The 18,417-nt window shown below is 42.0% G+C and overlaps 1 protein-coding gene across 3 annotated transcripts in view; it reads left to right on the top strand.

Annotated features, from left to right (window-relative positions):
* The first annotated feature begins 3,082 nt into the window (after positions 1-3,082).
* arhgef7a (Rho guanine nucleotide exchange factor (GEF) 7a) overlaps positions 3,083-18,417 on the top strand; it is a 30,580-nt gene continuing 15,245 nt past the window's right edge. For 2 of the 3 annotated variants that reach the window (XM_031734562.2, XM_031734560.2), the window contains exons 1-6: positions 3,083-3,218; positions 3,328-3,573; positions 8,907-8,990; positions 15,003-15,087; positions 15,181-15,314; positions 16,201-16,402. In XM_031734562.2, the coding sequence (XP_031590422.2) occupies positions 3,409-3,573; positions 8,907-8,990; positions 15,003-15,087; positions 15,181-15,314; positions 16,201-16,402 (670 nt within the window). In that variant the 5' untranslated portion in view covers positions 3,083-3,218; positions 3,328-3,408. Of the gene's footprint in view, positions 3,219-3,327; positions 3,574-8,906; positions 8,991-15,002; positions 15,088-15,180; positions 15,315-16,200; positions 16,403-18,417 lie in introns of those variants that run through there. The other variant, XM_039600330.1, reaches the window with a different exon arrangement.

An 18,417-nucleotide genomic window follows, 5' to 3' on the forward strand; every position in this document is an offset into this window, starting at 1 on the left:
TTCTGCATGCACACAAAGGCAAAGAGAATGAAAGTACAGCATCTGCCTGTGGAACAGAGTGGAAACTGTACAGATGAGCTGGGAATGGAGGGATATGAAATGCCTGGGGCCAGTCTCCACACAGTGGCACCCTTGGTTACAGGCCCATGGTGATAAGACCTCAAAGGTACAGCGGCATCCCTCAACGCCTGCCTGTTTAGAACACAGCTTGCCTCAAGAGTCAACCTTCCTGACAACACATGTGTGTGCGCACATGCAGGCATGCATGTACACATGTTCACCCACACACACTCCTTTCTGCAAAATAAGGGAGATGGCGAAGGTGTGAGGAGAACAGAAGCGGGGTGAGCTACACTGTCTGTGCATTTTTGTACAGTGCTCATATTTCACAATTTGAACTAACTAAAATACAATATCTAATTGATTTAACAGTCCAGCCTCCCTTTCCCCCCCTTTGTAGTTAATAAATTATTTACTGCTGCTTTATAACAATAAAAATTTCACTGGAGTAAAGACTCTGAAAAATCCCTCCGACTGTTAGGAATTGTGGTAGGAAACACAGAATATATAGGAAATGATCATGACACGTTGCTTATGGTAATGATGATATAATGATACAGTCATTAAAAGAGAGTTGATACATTTTAACGCTGTCATGCATCACAATATCTGTACAGCTATAAAAGAACACAAAACACCCCAAATAGGCAAAAAAGAAGGAATTATGTATTTATTCACTATAATGTATCAGTGAATAAATACACAACTCCTTACTTACTCTAATTTGTCAGAGTAAGTAAAGAGTTACTCTGTGTCCCACAGTTTCAGCTGTTTTTTTTGGTCCTCACTGTTAACATCCCTCCACTTCATAAACTTGACAAATGCCACCGTGAGGAGTCATAAAGTCTGCGCTCTGATCAAACTGGCGAGGGAGTCCATTTAGAGTGCCTACATGTATTATTAAAAATAATGGATACCCATGTATCAGTAATGCATTGCAGATGGAAGCGATAGGCTATATTGCCATATCAATATTTTGGCCCACGCTTACTTAGAAATGTTGACAGTTATTAATAAAGTTTTGATGTAAATAACTTTTGTTCCAGATGTTGCGCAATTTAAAATAAAATCTTTTTTTAAAATTTTTATTTCTTTTAAAAGTATAACTAAGAAGCACTTATACCCGTGCTGCCTCAAATTTATACATTGAAGGCGAAGCAGCCGTTGTAATCATATTTTAGGGGTTATTATTAATTGGCTGCTTGCTTACCTTGTTCACGCCGTGTTAGTGTAGCATGCAGCATATAAACCACCAAGAGGTGTCTCATAACATAAGCCAGAAGGCATCCATGCGACGCTGAAAAGATTAGAGCAGATCAGTGAATAGAGGGCGCCACCTCGTGGCCAAAGTGGAAACTTATGCACTCCGCTGCTACAGTCCAGGTTGCAGTGGAAAGATGAGAGCTCTCCTAAACGTTTTCCCTGTTGCCTTTGCAGGACAAAAGAAGTGAGAGAGCTAAATAATATTCTCTTGTTTAATAGCATCTTATTTACACATTATTTAATCAAATTTCTATGTTCTTCCTGGTCAGTTTGATGCCATATTTGGCTCATTTTCTTCAACCCCCCTCACAGCCAGTCTAATGGCTAACCTAATATTAACATGGTTGCATGATAATGTTTCGGTCTGAGTTCTTTGTAGTTTCAATGTTTTTTAAGATCAGGTAATTTACCTTCATCTAATGAGCCTAATTATATGTTTTGAATGTGTGAACGGTTTAGGCAAGTCTTTAAAATGAGACACATAAGTCAGCGTTTATTTAGATTCTCAGTAAAAACGGGATCATCTGGTGGATTACATTTGTTGACAAATCACTCAGTGTGTGTGTTTCTCTAAAGGCTCAGAATGAATAGCTGCCTGAGGGCATCTACTGAATCTATCACCTGTTGAGGCAGATGACAAACTCTTTTCGGTAGCTCTTCCAATAAACTCTTCTCAAAACTTCAAAGGTGCCGGAAGAATAACTGGAATGTCCCCACCAACTTCTCTTTGGGAGATATTTTCGGACTATTTGAGGAGCTGGTGAGGAGGCAGAGCCTTAATAACACCTGTAACCCAAACCACGTTCTGTAAATACAAAGAGTATGAGCTGATGCCCTCAGGGTAAAATTCACAGTGTGCTGTTTACACTGAACCAAACTGTAAACAGAACAGGGCTATTTTTTCTTTACCGGTAACACTATTTAAAAGTAGAAGATTGACGCGTGTGTGTGTGTGTGTGTGTGTGTGTGTGTGCGCGCGCGCGCGTATTTGGAAAGGGCTGGGTGAAGGTTGGGCTGTTGTGCAACATCTTTACCTGATGTGTCTGTGTAATAGTGTGTTTTTGGTGTTTATCTGGTATTGGTGCTCTACATTAAGGATAATGAGCTTTATCTTCCTGTATGCATAAGACACGTTTCACTTAAAGATTGCAATGAAGACTAATCTGAAATTGTTATTTTAAAATCATCTGTGTTTCGTTTTTGTTTTTGTTTAGCATTTTACAGTGAATATAAAAGTTATGTAAAAAGACATATTTTTATGTAGAACAACTTTTTATTTATTTATTTATTTATTTGGTTGTTTTTTTTATGTTACCTCCTATATATATTATCCTGACCCCATAATTGAGGGCTACACCATAATAGTCCATACAGCAGCTTGGCAACATGTCTTTATGGATACATAGATCCGTGTTATGAAGGTGCTTCGGTCAAAATATATTTTATGTTACCTTTCTTCAGAGCTTGTCTTTTAAAGGAGATCAGTAAGCCGACTTGTCTGCTCAGCTGCTTCTCCTTTTTTCCAACTGAGGCCTGTCCAAAAAAAAAAAAAAAAAAAAGAACCCTCCAAAAAACACACAGCTTGCAGCAGATAACAACGGATAGCCTGTGGCCTGGTTATAATAAAAACGGATGAAAGGGCAGGATATGCAAAGCCACGCAGTAAAAGCCTATTCATGACACGATAAAAGTGCCCCAACAACTGGTTGGACAGGCTTGTCCCTCTCCTGTGATGTCATCCAATAGACGAGCGGCTGGCGGCTGCGATGCGCATGTATGCAGTCCACTGCCTCGACGCATCACAGCGAACCGCACTTGACAGCTTTCCAGGTTAGAGGGGGGGAAACAGACTTGCTGAATTTCCACAAGCCAGCCGTCATCCGCATCTACCCGAGGTACAGTTTTTCCCCCCTTTCTTCCCACAGCACACCCTACACACATACACTCTCTCTCATATCATGCATCATACGGTTGGATTAATGCTGTTCCTGTTCTAACGCACAGATGACAGCGTAACCAGGGTGCTGAGCTGTTGAGATACCAAAACACAGCCGCTTTGTTGAATCGGATCTGCTGTGACTGGACATGAATTCGGCGGAACAGACGGTTACATGGTTGATTACGCTCGGGGTGCTGGAATCGCCAAAGAAGACCATCTCAGATCCTGAAGCATTTCTGCAGACCTCCCTGAAGGATGGGGTGGTCTTGTGTAGACTCCTGGAGCGGCTCAGCCCGGGGTCCACGGAGAAGGTAGGGAAATAGCCGACACTCACTCCCCGCTCTCCTCCGCATCCCCAACCGCCCGCCCGCGTCGGCGTGTCTCCGCGTTGCCCAGCACAGGGAAACCGACGCGGTTTGTTGTCTGGCCTCTCTTTCTGCCCACTGATCCATGAGGAAATTTCTTTTGTAGGTCACGGCAGCCCGTGTTATTGTCTGCGATGGAAGTACTATGGTTGCGCGTATGTCAGCGTGTAAAAAGAGGAGAAAAAAAGGAGGGGGAAAATACAGGTCGATGTTTGTACCACCCAATAATAATCTGCTCTCAATAAGGTAACACTACAGCAAAAGGAAGACTGGTCATTCTTTGGGAGCTGTTAGATGCTTTAGAGCCTTTCAAATGAAGGCCTCGACATATGCTTTTAATGCAGCTCTAACCACTCAGCAGATCTTTGCTATCGTTGAAAGAACCTGTTTTATTTTCTCTTTAATCCCGGCGGATGCGGCTTGTATGTCAGTGTATTTTGATAGTGCACACCGATTGATCCGCCGGGGATGAGGGGCTTTCTGTACACAGACCATTGCCTTAAGAGTGGGCCGCCATTGACTGCAAAGGCGCATAGACAGCGATAGACCCTCTCCCTTTTTAAAGAAACAGCGCAGTGTTTGTGTCTGTCAGTTTACCAGCAGCGTCTGCTGGTTTCAGCAACAACCTGAAGGAGGCCATTTGTTTTCCTCAAAAGAGGATGTGCTGCCGGAGGCTATACCTGCACCCTCACAACAACAAATTTGCTTGCCAATGGCCATACGGGTTTTTCCATTTTCCTCCCTTAAAATGACAAATATAACTCTGGGGTGGAGGTTATGTTTGATCATCAAGCATGCAGGAGAACATCTGAGGGTGGTTAAAAGACAGCCTCCCTTTTTTCTTTTCTTTTTTTAATAGGCTACCTATCCTTATATGGTCATGGGTGAAATCCTGTGTGGGCAAATGTGCCGGTCTCAATAATGTCAAATCTACTTCTGTCACAATAATAATGTTCTTTATTTTCATTGAAGTTTTTTTGTGTGTGTGTGTGTGTGTGTGTGTGTGTGTAAAGGCTTGCAGTGATAAAGTATCACTTATTTGGCCACAGGTATGCCAGCATATGAATAATTTGTGTGAGCACCACATAGAGTAATGAGCGTTATTCATAATAATAGAAGGAAAACAAAAAATAAAACCAGATGTTAAATATGTATTTTCTCTCGGGCTAATTCTTAAACGCTTTCAGATCTGATGAGCTGAAACTGTAAATGAATAGAAATAGAATAGAAATAATAATAATAATAATAATAATAATAATAATACTAATAATAATAATAATAATAATACGTTTTTTCAACCAAAACATGCACCAACCCAATAATGACATATTAGCCAAGTGTGAACAAGGAATTTTTAATACAGCGTTCAGCATGTGTCTGCTAAATTATTAAGATTAATATACACTATCCAAGGAACAATTTTTATTTGAAAAATAACCTAAACTATGCAATGAAGATACTGTATCTATCTATCTATCTACCTATCTACCTATCTGTCTATCTGTCTTGATGTGTTTAAATATTTCTAATAAGTAGGGTGTCTATGACCACAATTTCAGGCTGACCAATCACTGTCATTCTGGGCTGCACTGTACAGTATGGCCATGCCAAAATGTGTGGCACAGCTGGGCCATATGTCAGTCGTGATAGTTGCTAGTGATGTTACCTAAAAAGCTGAAGATGTGAACAGGAGACAGCCCTTTCCATGCTCTGCCACTGTGTTGCAGCCCATGCTAACATTTTACAAGGCCCAAGAGAAAAACAAGATACATTTCACCCATTAACAGCTGCAGTCACACTAGCTGCACAGAACAAAGGCAAGGGAGCCACCATAGTGGATTTACATACAACTTAATTTACATTCATGCAATGACTCCCCATTGATATACCTGTTTCCTTATTTTATGCTTATGAGCAGGTGTATCTGTATTGCTCTGCAATCACAAGTGAAATTTTCATTTGGTGCTAATAAATCTTGAAGCGTGGCCGAGAGAGAAAAGTTACTACACTCACAGGCCATTTATAGGGACCCCTTGCTAGTGTCATATTGGCCTCCCTTTCACCTTCAGAACTGGCTTAAATCTTCTTGGTACAAATTCAAGGTGCTGGAAACATTCCTCAGAGATTTTTGTCCATATTGACATGAAATCATGACATATTTGCAACAGATCTGTATGTTGTGACCCTACCATCTGAACGTCACAACAAACGTCGAGCTTCATCAGACCAAACGTTCTATATTTAGTGAGCCCATGTGAACTGGCACCTGAAGTGGTTTTCTGCTCCTGTAGCCCATTTACCTGAAGGTACACTGTCTGTTGCATTCAGAGATGCTCTTCTGCATACCTTGGTTGTAATAAGCAGTTATTTGTGTGACTGTTGTCCTCCCAACAGTTTGAAGCAGTCTGGCCATTCTCCTCTGACCTCTGGCACAGCATGATATTTTCTCCCGGAGAACTGCCACTCACTGGATATTTTCTCTGTTTTTCTGTCCATTCTCTGTAAACATTAGAGATGGTTGTGTGGGAAAATCCCAGCAGATCAACAGTTTATGAAATACTCCGCATAGACCAGCTCCTCTGGCACCAGCTAGTGTTTCCCATTTAAAGTTACTTAGATCATCTTTCTTTCCCATTCTCATATACAGATTAAACTTCAGCAGGTCCTCCTGACTATGTTTACACCCTTAAGGCACTAAATTGCTGCCATGTGATTGGCTAATTAAATATTTGCATAACAACCAGTGGACTTAATAAAGTGGCCAGATGTGCCACTAGATACACGCTAGATACAGCTGCAGCCTATTACAGTATGTTTCACAGAGGGATTTCCCTCCTTAGTCTACTGTGTTTTTACAGCATATATCAGGGCTTTATACTAGTACCAATAATCAAGCATTAACTGCCCCCACTCTGGGAAAACAGCTGATTTTAAAAAAAGTCACCTCAGAAAAATTACAGTTTCTAACATAAACAAGCATCCTGTGAAGAAGCATATTACAAAATTAATGAGAAGTGTTTGATGTTGTGAGTTTTTTCCTGTGGAACCTTCAGTCATATACCAGATCCTTGAACTGGTACTCACCTTGAATACGCTGTCATTTTACATTTTTACATCATGAAATATAGATAAACTTAAAATTAAAACATAAAGTTTGGTCAATGATTTATTTGTTGTAACAATGCTCCTTAGCAATAAGCCTTATACCTCTGGAAGGCCTGTTTATTTCCCCTTAAATGGTGCCAAATTTATAAGACAAATGCATTTGTGAGTTGAGCAGCAGAGTTGAGTATGTAGCGTATTTTGCTACTGACTCTTATTTTGAGCTTCTGGCATTGCAGGTGCTGACAAACAGGTGCCTGATTGGCAGTGCCTGTGAGCATGGACCCTGCTATAGCGGTCAGTTGCCGTCTCCTCCAAGCATACCTGTGCCAAAGGGCAACTTCAAGCTAATGTTTCACCAAACCAAGTTGCAGCATTATTTGGAGTGAATCTTACTACCATTTCCAGACTGAGTTCCATATAATGGGGGATGTCAAAGACAGGCTACCAAATGGGTATCCCAAGAAGATGACACCACATGAAGACTTTTTTCTCCACCTAGGAACCATAGGGAGTCTTCTACAGATTTGAAGTCTAGGTTTGCAGGACAATATGGCCGACGACTCGCCATCTAGACAATTTCTGGTCTCACTGAGCTGCCAGGAGGCCTGCCTTTCACTGTCAGGCCCATTTGCGCTTTTGTCTGCAACATGTGCACTGGAACCTGGATGTAGAAGAACGTTATGTTCATATTCTGCTTTCAGCATTTGGATTATTGGGTCAAAATGTGGAGAAGACATGGAGAACACTATGCTGATTGATGCACCAATAGGGTAACAGCTTTTGGTGTATGCAGTGTGATTGTGTGGGGCGGCAACTCCCTCAATGGAAAAACAAGGTTTCCTTTGAAACTGCCTCCAGGTCACTGGAGAGAGCTTGAGATGAGATTCTGCAACCAGTAGCAATCCCACATCCCCACAGTCTGAGGCCAAACTCTATCCTCCAAGATGACGTTTATCAGACACTACTTCAAGAATTTGGGAGTGGAGAGGATGGAATGGCCCGCCTGCAGTCCTGACCTCAACTCTACTGAACACTTGTGGGATCAGCCTGGATGTGCTGCTCCTGCCAGAGTGACCAACACAGCCACAGTGGCTGACTTGTGACAAATGCTGGTTGAAGGCTGGGATGCCATTCCACAGCAGCGTGTGACAAAGCTGGTGATCAGCATGAGGAGGAGGTACCAGGCTGTTGTGGTTGTGCATGGTTCTTACACATGCTACTGAAGCTCCTGTTTGTTAAATGAATAAGTTGTTAAACTGCCAACACGTGTTGTTTTCATTAGACTTCAATCATCCAGACCAATAAACAACACCAAACAAGATCCAATAGTAGAATAAGCTGTTAGGCACTGGCAGAGGGGATCTGGCGAGGGCAACAACACACTCAACTCTGCTGCTCAACCCACAAGTACATTTTCCCCACAATTATGGCAACATTTAAGCAAAATCAACAAGCTTTCAAACTTTCCAACTAAACACAAATTTCCTTACTTTTTGTGCTAAGTTCATATTGCTCTGCAAGTCAAATAAAAAGAAACGGCAGTACAGGAATGCTACAGATATGTTTGACCAAGCACGACTGCGTGGTTCACCCCCTAGAGGACTGCTAAGTTTGATTTCATCTATAAAATGTATTAATCAGTAGGCTAAAATAGAATTTATTTTATTATTTTCATTTATTTTTTGTTAGTAGAACGAACTGTATCATCATGAAGATGATCATGTTTTGAGTATTTTATTGATTCAACATAATTTTGCAGTCCTTTGGATTCAATCATATTTTGCTTCCCGACACCGCCCACTATTTTTTGTCTTATTTTATTCTTCTTCTTTACGTATTTAAATGGGACAGGAATAAAAACCAGTGCACCCACACGCTAAAGCAACATCAGAAGTTGGTGGGGTGGGGAAGACGGGGAAGGGGGGCATCCCTATTTGTCAACGTCATTTCCCTCGACCCAACGCCGCACTCTCTTCCACTTCCCCGCTGAGAGGGGGTTTGTGCTCAGCCTCCCGGAGTGTCAGGCCCGGTCAGTGCTCACACACGGGAGACAGTAGAATGCGCGTCGTAGAAGAAGAAGGAGAAGAAGATAGATTTTTAAGGCAATGAAAGCAACCGCAGTGAGAGAGGCGAGCGTGAACTGGAAGTCCTGACCAGCGTTTCCGTTTTTTCAGGTTTACCAAGAACCGAAGAACGACGGCGAGTGCCTGAGCAACATAAAAGAGTTTCTGAAGGGCTGCACGGCTTTCCGCGTCGAGGTGAGTACCCTCTCGGATTTATTTTAGGTGTGTGTAGGGGGGATTGCAATCACTTAACCACGTAGAGAAGCTGCTTGAAACGTAGAGTTTGCATGTTCAGGAGGAGACAATGGACAATGCGTCCATGGAGTGGAGGGACGGAGCCCCTGACAGAGAGAGGGAGGAGGAGTGAATTAGCAAGCGAGAACAATCACCCATCGCTCGGCTGAGAGCTTTGTTTTTTATCGTAAGGTGGATGCATGTGCAGTATTTTAGCCACCTCGGTGGCCTCTCATTGATACTGTGGAAATATCCACGTTCCTCACGCGCAGTCTCAGGCGCCTTATGTTTACGCTGTCTGATTAATCCAGAAAGCTTTGTCCTCGGGCTCATGCGTGGCTTTACCCTCACCACCATTTCACACTGGCCACCTAATAAACATGTCTCTGAAAACAAGTCACTGAGGCTGGGGATGGTTATGTAAGCCAGTCTTGTCCCAACATAGTTATTAACGCGTTATAATAATAACAATAATAAGGTGCAAAGTCTTAACATGTCCCCGGATTAAGCAGCTCACTCCTGGGCCCGTGTAGAAATATCTGGATAATTTTGTAGCTTTGGATACTGAAATTTCCAACCCCACTCTTCTGCAAATTAAGGACAGAGTGCTGTTTATGTCTGTGTATCAGCTGGGGCATAGAGGGGTCATTGAACCGTCCCACTCTGACAATGCAAGTCAGTGTTCATCAGCATTGCTGCTCCCTGGTGAATCTTCCAGCTACAGGACAAGAGGAGGAGCTGGGGAAAAAGCACTGTCAATTTGAGTGTGTGAAACATGCCATTTTAGTAGTAACGGACAAATGAAATGCAAGTAAAGCAAGCTGAGTGCATGCATGGCTTTATTGGTAAAGACCTGTGTTTGCTTTGGCTGACTGCAGGGACAGGTCCTGGCAGCAGTGCTGAGCAAGGATCTGTGTTTCTTTCTGGTATAGTCCTCATCCTATCTACTCTTTTGTGTCAGGCTGTTACTTTACTAGAGGATGCACCACTCACAAATCCCACTTTTTTTTTGTTTTTTGAAAAAAGGATGTTCAATCCTCGTGTGCACATGTGTGATCAGCTGTATGTGAATTTTTTTGAGTGAACTGTAGAGAGCAGGATTACAGTAATTTGGGACATGGGAGTCCTACTGCTCACCAGCTGTAGGGCAAAGATGGATGTTATCCAGAGCCCAGAGCACTGCTGGCTCGGACCCCAGGTAACTGGTCCGACGGCAGATTAGAGCAGTGGGCGCTTGCATGTTAAAGACGGGGGGAAAAAAAGCACTGTGCTCTTGCAGTTCTGGCCGACCTCTTTTAAATAGAGTTAAGCTGGACACTTGGCTGAGCGGGGACATCCCAGATTTGCTGCGGTCCCATGTGTGGTTGGAATATCTCACAAGGATCAATGTCGTTTAGATTTGATTTTTAATAATTCTGCTTAGATGCTTGCGACCACGTCTGATATTTAGACACCTGCTGTTACTGATCCATCAACATTAATGCGTTTGACCACGGGAATCATCAGAGTTCCCATAACCCCTGTGGTCCCTCAGAAAGAGCAAACTTATCCCATCTAGCCACCCTGATAAAACCTAAAGTTCCATATTCCTATAGAAGTGGTGATATCCCAAATACAATCTGGAAAAGGCAAAGCATTTAGGATTTAGCGTTTTATGTATCTGTGCCATCAAACTGCAATCTTCATGCTAAGAAAAAATCAGCAAGTACACGCGAGGCTTATTTATCATTGCTTTTACCAGCTTTTTGAGTGCTTGCCACAGAGATGAGCTCAAGATGCAGCTTTCCTGGAGTCCAGCATGGTTTATTTAAGGTTTCCAGAATATCAGTGTGCTGCGGCTTCAGCTTTGTTCTGTTTAATGTTACTTGGTTGAAAGCTGAAGAGAAAAATGTTTTTTATTTTAATTCGTCTTGTTCTTGTGCCACATTAAAGAAAATCAATAGGTTTTTGTCTTTTTAAAAAACGGTCATAAGCGAGAAAATGTAAAGCAAACGTTGAAAATCAGACTTGTTAACCTGATCTTTATTTTGAGTGGATTTCTGTGTTGTCTCAGCTGTCTGAGGGTCTAAGCAGAACCTTGGCAATACGGCCCTTTAATGATGCTGTAGAGGAGGAAATACAGTTGGTACAGCTCTCATTACCCCTCTGGCCCCACTGGAATAGTAACACTATGCCAACCCTGAGACTAATAACAAATCCACCTGTCTACACCAAGTGGCAACCTCCTGGGCTGAAAAATGAAACCCGTGAAGTGGCAAAAATTCCTCAAATGACCACTGAAGGCTGTTGAAAAAAGAAAGTTATAGACTCCCATGTTGAGACATCTATTTATAGCAGAAATAAACATGTTTAAGACCAGCTACAAAAAACGTTTTATGTCCCTATAACTGATGTCTTAAAAGCTTGCATTAATAGGGGTGTTAACAGCTGCTACCTGTCTGCTAGGATTTGCCAAAACTAATTCATATCAGTGAACTGAACTTAATTGTATTTGTGTTGTTGTTGGCCTTAGGAGTAAATGCTACTATTTTATAATTGTTACTTGGCACCAGGTGTCTGTCAAACGGTCTATGGTTGCTAGTGTTGGCCACAGACTGAATATAAATGATGGACACAGCGTTTGGGTGTGAAACGCGAAGACAAAGCGCGAGGGCTTTAAACCTGGATCCTCTGTAGTGGCCGACGGGGTGTGGTGACTCTGGTTAGTTTATAGTTAAACAACCCTTAGATCCATTGATCTGTCATCTCTGCAAACACTTTCCTGATGACATTATGGGTTCAAATGCTAATCTTACTTCTTAAGACAAACATGATGATGATTTCGTAAACTATTGTTCCCATTAGAGTCAGAATTGATTATGCAGTCTTACTCAGACAGCTCCACTCCTCGTTTGTGATGTCTGGTTTCAAAACACCAATTGGGTAACACTCTCCAGTCAAGGCATCAAAATGGGTGAAGTTACAGTGGCTTTGCTCATCTTTTCTATACAGTCTGTAGGCTACGCTGATCTGATAAACTGATTTCGGTGATGTTTAGATGCTGACTAGCGCTGATATCTGCCACTTGTACAGAGCTGTGGCAGGCTCGATTTGATTTTGCATGCTTTTGTATAAAGTTGCTACAATTAGTAGATTAACTGATGAGCAAAAAAGTACATCTACAACAGTTTTCATGCTTTATTTGTTTATCTTTAGGAAGAAAAACAGGAGTAAAAGATTTTCTTGTCTTCAGCCTTGTTAGTCAGCCAAAAAAGAACTTTTACCTACCTGCAACTAAATCAGATGAACCAGTATCTTTTATTTTTAAAAAATTCTCTAACAGTTCTAAGGCACTAAAAGCGATTGAGATCTTTAAAAAAGGCATTTATCATGCTATTTAAAGCCTTCAATTTGCTGTAACCACCATGAATCTGCAAGGCTAAAGTAGCTAATAAGATTTTAAAAACTCTCTTGTTGGTCTGTAAGCTTGACTTCTTTGTCAGGGGCCTTTTGTCCTCAGTGCAGTCTTCATGAACTCAAACACATGATCAGCTGGATTGAGATCAGCTGACTGACTTGGCCAGTGAAGAGTTGTTTGTTGCTGTTTTGCCATACAGGAAACTGCCTAGCTGCCTTGCCATGTAAGTTTACCACATCTCAAACGCTGTCCACCTAATATGAACGCCTTTAAAAGTCAACGCTTTTGGTTCAGAGTTTTGTTTCGGTGTTGATTTGTTTTGATATAATCTGCTGTTTCGACTCTTCCTTCAGTCTCATATTGCCTGTAGTATATATGGTCCAGGTTGTTGTATCATCCTGTGCAGATAACTGCTCATTTCCTCAGCTGTGACAGTATGGGAGCAAGTGTATCACTGCTGTAGCGTGCTGAGTCACAGGAGGGTGTTGGACCATTGTTTCAGCCTGCGGGGATCATTACCCGGCTATGATGCTGAGGCTCAGCAGACAAGTCGGAGCTCGTCACGTTAGTCATGTTAATGATCGCCGTGCAAAAATCTTTAATATACATAATTCGTCATGTTTCATTGTGAAGCAAAAGCTGCTGTTAAAACTGAAGAAGAACTCTTAAGGGTCTAAAACTGAATCTTAAGATATTAGACAAGTGGGGATGAGGGTGCTTCGCGATGGCAGCGAGTCTTGTAGCTTTTAATCACAAGCACACAAACACCTACATACTCTATGTTCCACACCACTCACTCAAACAGTCATTCACATTTTCCCTGAGGACATGTCTACAATCAGAGCGGAAGATGAAAGAGACTCGTATCTCACAGTCGCTCTTCCTCGGTGCTACCGAAGCGAGAGTAACTAATCACTTGGAGGCATTGCACAGGAAGAGATAGCCTAAGTCATTAACAGAGATACAGTCACTGCCATTCATACTAGAGAGGCCAGTGTCAGGGTGGTGGTGGGACAGACAGTGTTTTTTTGTTGTTGTTGTCACCAAATCCATGAAAAGAGCCAAATAAGGGATACTTATCACATCAGTCTTCTGATTCTTCTGTTTATATTCATTCTGTTTCATTTACACTTATATTTCCTTGAAATTACCAGATTGAATAAAGGATGTATAACAAACGAGGTCAAAGACGTATTCAGCTCATGTCATTTTCCAAAACAGTTAGATGCTCTAGTTTTTTAGTAAACGTCACTCACACAGAAGACTTCACACTAGCCTGAGGAATTCTGATTGAAAATGTTGTAAACAACATTATGTGCCCTGCGCATGTATTTCAAATGCAAGGTTTGCAGTTTCTGTCACTTGAGCCATTTTCACAAATGTACTGCAGCCCACACATTAAGGAGTTGATGTGTGAAAATGATCAAAATGAAAGGATGGGACACTGCAGCGGTTAGCATCATGTCCTCACAGAGACGGTTATGGGTTCAAATCCCTCAGCCGAATGAAGCCTTGCTCGGTGGAGTTTGCCTTTTCTCTCAGCCTACCCGAGTTCTCTCTGGATACTCAGGCTTCCTCCCGCAGGTCACAGACAAGCAAATTAGGTTAACTGGTGATTCTAAATCGGCCATAGATGTGAATGTGAATGGCTGTCTGTCTCTATGTGTTCGCCCTGTGATGAACTAGCAGCCTCTCTTGGCTCTTAGCCACTGAGCTGGGAGAGCTTCCAGCCCACCCATGACCCTGAAGGGAAAAACAGTTAAGAATATCGATGGCTGGAATGGCTGAAAATGAAAAAATATTTCTATATAAAGAAAATTATCTTTTTGTGATTTTTTTTTTTTTTTTTGCTAACAATAATGAAAATACCAATATTAGCTATTTGGCGAAAGTGGTGTCTGCATTTATAACAGCTGATAAGATAATAATTACACCTCATACACTCCCCTTCTGGTTGTCTGTCTATGTATGATCCCCCGGCACTACAGCCTGTTTGTTCCCATTTTTCTGTCCCACCCTGCTTCCCTTTTTCAATTCATTGACTTCTCATTACAGTTAGTAGATGGGGATCTGCTCAGGAGCCACCGCCAGTCCCCTCCGAGCCCTTCCCCAAATTGCGGCCTCAATTCATGCTTACGCCATCTGCCATTATCTACTAGGAATGCTGTCCAACCTAATTGAGGATGTGGTCCCAGCTAGTGAAATGACAATCTATAAAAAAGTAAAGAGATGTGAGAAACACCCTTCAGCTATGTTATGAGTGCCGTCGTTGCAAAGTTTATCCACCAGAAGGCACTCTGCTAAAACGAGCCGAGTTAGGCAGAACTGTTTTAACAGTAGAACAAGTTTATTCTTAAAAAGTTTTAACTCGCGAAATAACGGCCTCTGTGTTACTCTGTATCCTGTATGGTTTGGCTTCTAATAATGAAAAATCATCAATATTGTGAGTCTTATCCCCTCTGTGTTTTTCAATAGTGTTTGTAATGTACATTATTCAGCTGACTGTTACTGACTGATTGCTCGGTGTTGTCATCGCTGGGACTGTCAGGCTCATGTTCTTTGTCTCTCACCCGCAGCCATTCGAGGCCAGTGACCTGCTGCTGGGACTGAACTTCTCCAAAGTGCTCAGCAGTTTGGTTACTCTGAATAAAGTGACTGCAGGTCAGTTAAAAATGTGCAGTGCATGAGTGAGAGTGTCATTATGGACGTGGGAGTGGTCATGAGACTGATTTATATTTCCCCGCTCTTGCGCAGATATCGGTGTGGGCAGCGATTCGGTGTGCGCCCGACACTCTTCAGCCCACCGCATCAAGTCGTTCGAGTCGCTGTCCTCTCAGGCTTCACTGGGCCGATCCTCCAAGCTGCTGCAGAACCAGTTTCGCAGCCTGGTAAGGTCAACACGTGCTTCTGCCCCGTATTGACACAGATTAGGTGGATATGAGTCAAAGGCATATGTTATCTATCATTACAGCTCTAACACTGTAGAGAACATAAATAAAACACTTAACATTTAACTTCTGATGTCTCACAAACAGTCTGTTCTTATTCTTTTTTTCTGCTCACTGGTTTCTGGTCCAAACACATGACTCCAGTATTACATGCTGCCATTGTGAAAAGTGCTTTTATAGTGCCTGAGCAGAGTTTGCTGCAGGCAAATGACTCAGGGGTTGGTGGAGATGGAGGCAGCAGCAAATTTGCATGTCATCCTCATATACGGAAAGAGGCGTACAGTTACACCTAAGCCATTTTAAAGCATAAAGGGAACATAGTCCTGGAAGAAAAATCCAATTAGTCTAAAAATCGAGTATTTGATGATGATAATGATGATGAATAGAGAAGTTTTTGGGGATTTGATCAGTGCCAGGAGAGTAACCTTTATAATGAAGTTCATCACCCGAGGTATGGCAAATCACAGAAGCTTTTTTTTTAGACACTTGTTCAGCAAGTGTCTAAATTTTATGTCAGTGTCTCATAAATTTCTAAGAAGTAGGAGACTTAATGAATAGAAATTATCACCAGAACTGTAAAAGTTTCAGGTTTATGCTGCAGGAACTGTCTCTCACTTAAATCCATCATTTTGCACCAGTTCAGGTCGTCCTGTCTGTCACAACATATTAATAGCAATAATCAGTTTATCACATTTCAGTTAAATCAAAGCAAAGACTTCAATAGTTGTAGATGGTAAGATTTACTGTACAGTAGTGGTTACAAATCCTATTTCCATTTCCGTTGGCTTCTCCTCCGCCTTGCTGACGCTCCCGCCTCTTTCGCCAGGACATGTCAGAGAACAGCGGACAGCAGCTGCTGGTGAAGGCGCGTTTCAACTTCCAGCAGACCAACGAGGATGAGCTCACCTTTGCTAAGGGCGATTTCATCAGCGTAACTCGTCAGGAGGAGGGCGGCTGGTGGGAAGGGACGCTTAATGGCAAGACTGGCTGGTTTCCTAGCAACTATGTGCGTGAGGTCAAGGGCTCCGGTAGGTATGAGTGATTAACAGGGTCTGATTAAGAATTTATGGGAGACGCAGAACTTCCTGATGTGCTTTTAATAACTAACTGGTCGAATTTCTGAAACAAATTTCACATTTAGAGACACACTCATGCTATTTCCAAAATTGGACTCACTAGACCAAGATATTAATACCTTAGTGTAGTGATTCATCACACTGTGTTTGTTACAACATAAAAAATTGGCAGTTGCATCCTTCAGTCCACGTATTTCTAAATAAATCCCCTGCCCCTGCATGCCTTTGTGGAAAATAGTATACTAAAGAGAAATCTCTGTCACACTCACCGTTTGCCTACCAGTGCACAGCTTCACAGCTGCCTTTGTCACCATCTTTCCGCCTGACAGTAATGTAGTGCCACATCTGCTGCGGTCTTTTGTTTTTCCCGCTTGTGTCGAGATGCCAGTGACACAGTGCTGCAACTGTGAAGACGTTTTCGAGTAACACAAGACGTGCTTTCTCTGCATGAAGGGTTCATTTTAACAAGCTAAAATTGTGGTTCGGAAACTTGAAGCCAAGGGAAGTGCGCTGTCCTTCGTGTCTCGTATTTCGAATAGTTTAACCTTGGTGGGAGTTTAAATGACTCTGCTTGCACTGTAACCCAAAACATGGCGGTTAATTGGCTTGGGTTGTTTTCTTTATTTACCTAAGGAATAAATAAATTTATGCCCAATGGTTTCTGTATAAACAACTTATATTTTTAGTGGTGTCTGAAGTCTTTTAGAAAGCATTTACTGAGATGTGGTATTAAGGCAGTGAGGAGGGATTGTAGTTTTATTACTGATAAAGGAACTCATTATGTTACTTTATAAGTGCTGTAAAAGATCTTAGTAAACACGCACTGCAACAGCCACTTAAAGTGCATTTCCTTCAGAGATTTAATCACTTTTCTTTTTATGCATCTTCTTTATTATAATGATGCCTAAGCGTTTGTAATATTTCATTTATTTCAAATCAGCTGTCAAAAAGTTGGATTTCATGAAATGCTTCATGGCCGTGCAGCATGCAGCCAATCACATGGCAATTAGAAAGGGTCAAGACAACCCACTGAAGTTCAAACTGAGTATCAGACTGGGGAAGAAAGGTGCCTCAAGTGACACTGAATGTGGCAGGGTTGTTAGTGCCAGATGGCCTGGTCAGAGTATTTCAAAAACTGCTGATCTACTGGGATTTTCCCACACAACCATCTCTCGGGTTTACAGAGTCCAGTCAGCGACAGTTCTTTAGGAGAAAATGTCTTGTTGATGCCACACTTTAGAGGAGCATCCTTCAAGCTGATACCACGGCAACAATAACTCAAATAACCACATGTTACAGCCAAGGATAACCATAACATTACACAACATATCAAACATTATAGCAGATGGGCTACAGCAGCAGAAGACCACATGGGTGCCACTATTGTCAGCTATGAACAGGAAACTGAGGCTACAATTCACACATGCTGAAAACTGCAACATAAGATTAGAGAAATATTGCGTGGTCAGATGAGTCTCGATTTCTGCTGCTAAATTCAGATGATGAGGACAAAAAAAAACATGAAACCATAGATCCATCCTACCAATGTATCAATGTTTCAGGCTGCTGATGGTGTAGCGATGGGGGAAATCTTTCCTTGGCACGGTTAGTTGAGCGTAATTTAAACACTACAGGCTAACCGAGTATTGTTGCTGACAGTATGCATCCATCCTTTTTGTGCACATCTCCTCATGGCTGCTTTTCAGCAGGATAACGTGCCATGTGGCGAGGCTCAAATCAGCTTAAACTGGTTTCTTAAATATGACGGTGAGTTTGCTGTACTCAAAGGCTACAGTTAGAATCTGCAGCATCTGTGATGATTCCAGCACTTTGAATCTGAGCCACGAAGAATTAAGGCACTTCTGAATAGATAAGGGGGTCCAACCTATCTGTAGCGGTGTACCTAATAAAGTGCAGTGATTTATAAACTGTTGGTAGAGAAACTGGCTTGTTGATGAGGTTTGTTT

This window comes from Oreochromis aureus, linkage group 16 (assembly GCF_013358895.1).
Source record: "Oreochromis aureus strain Israel breed Guangdong linkage group 16, ZZ_aureus, whole genome shotgun sequence".
Taxonomy (NCBI): Eukaryota; Metazoa; Chordata; class Actinopteri; order Cichliformes; family Cichlidae; genus Oreochromis; species Oreochromis aureus.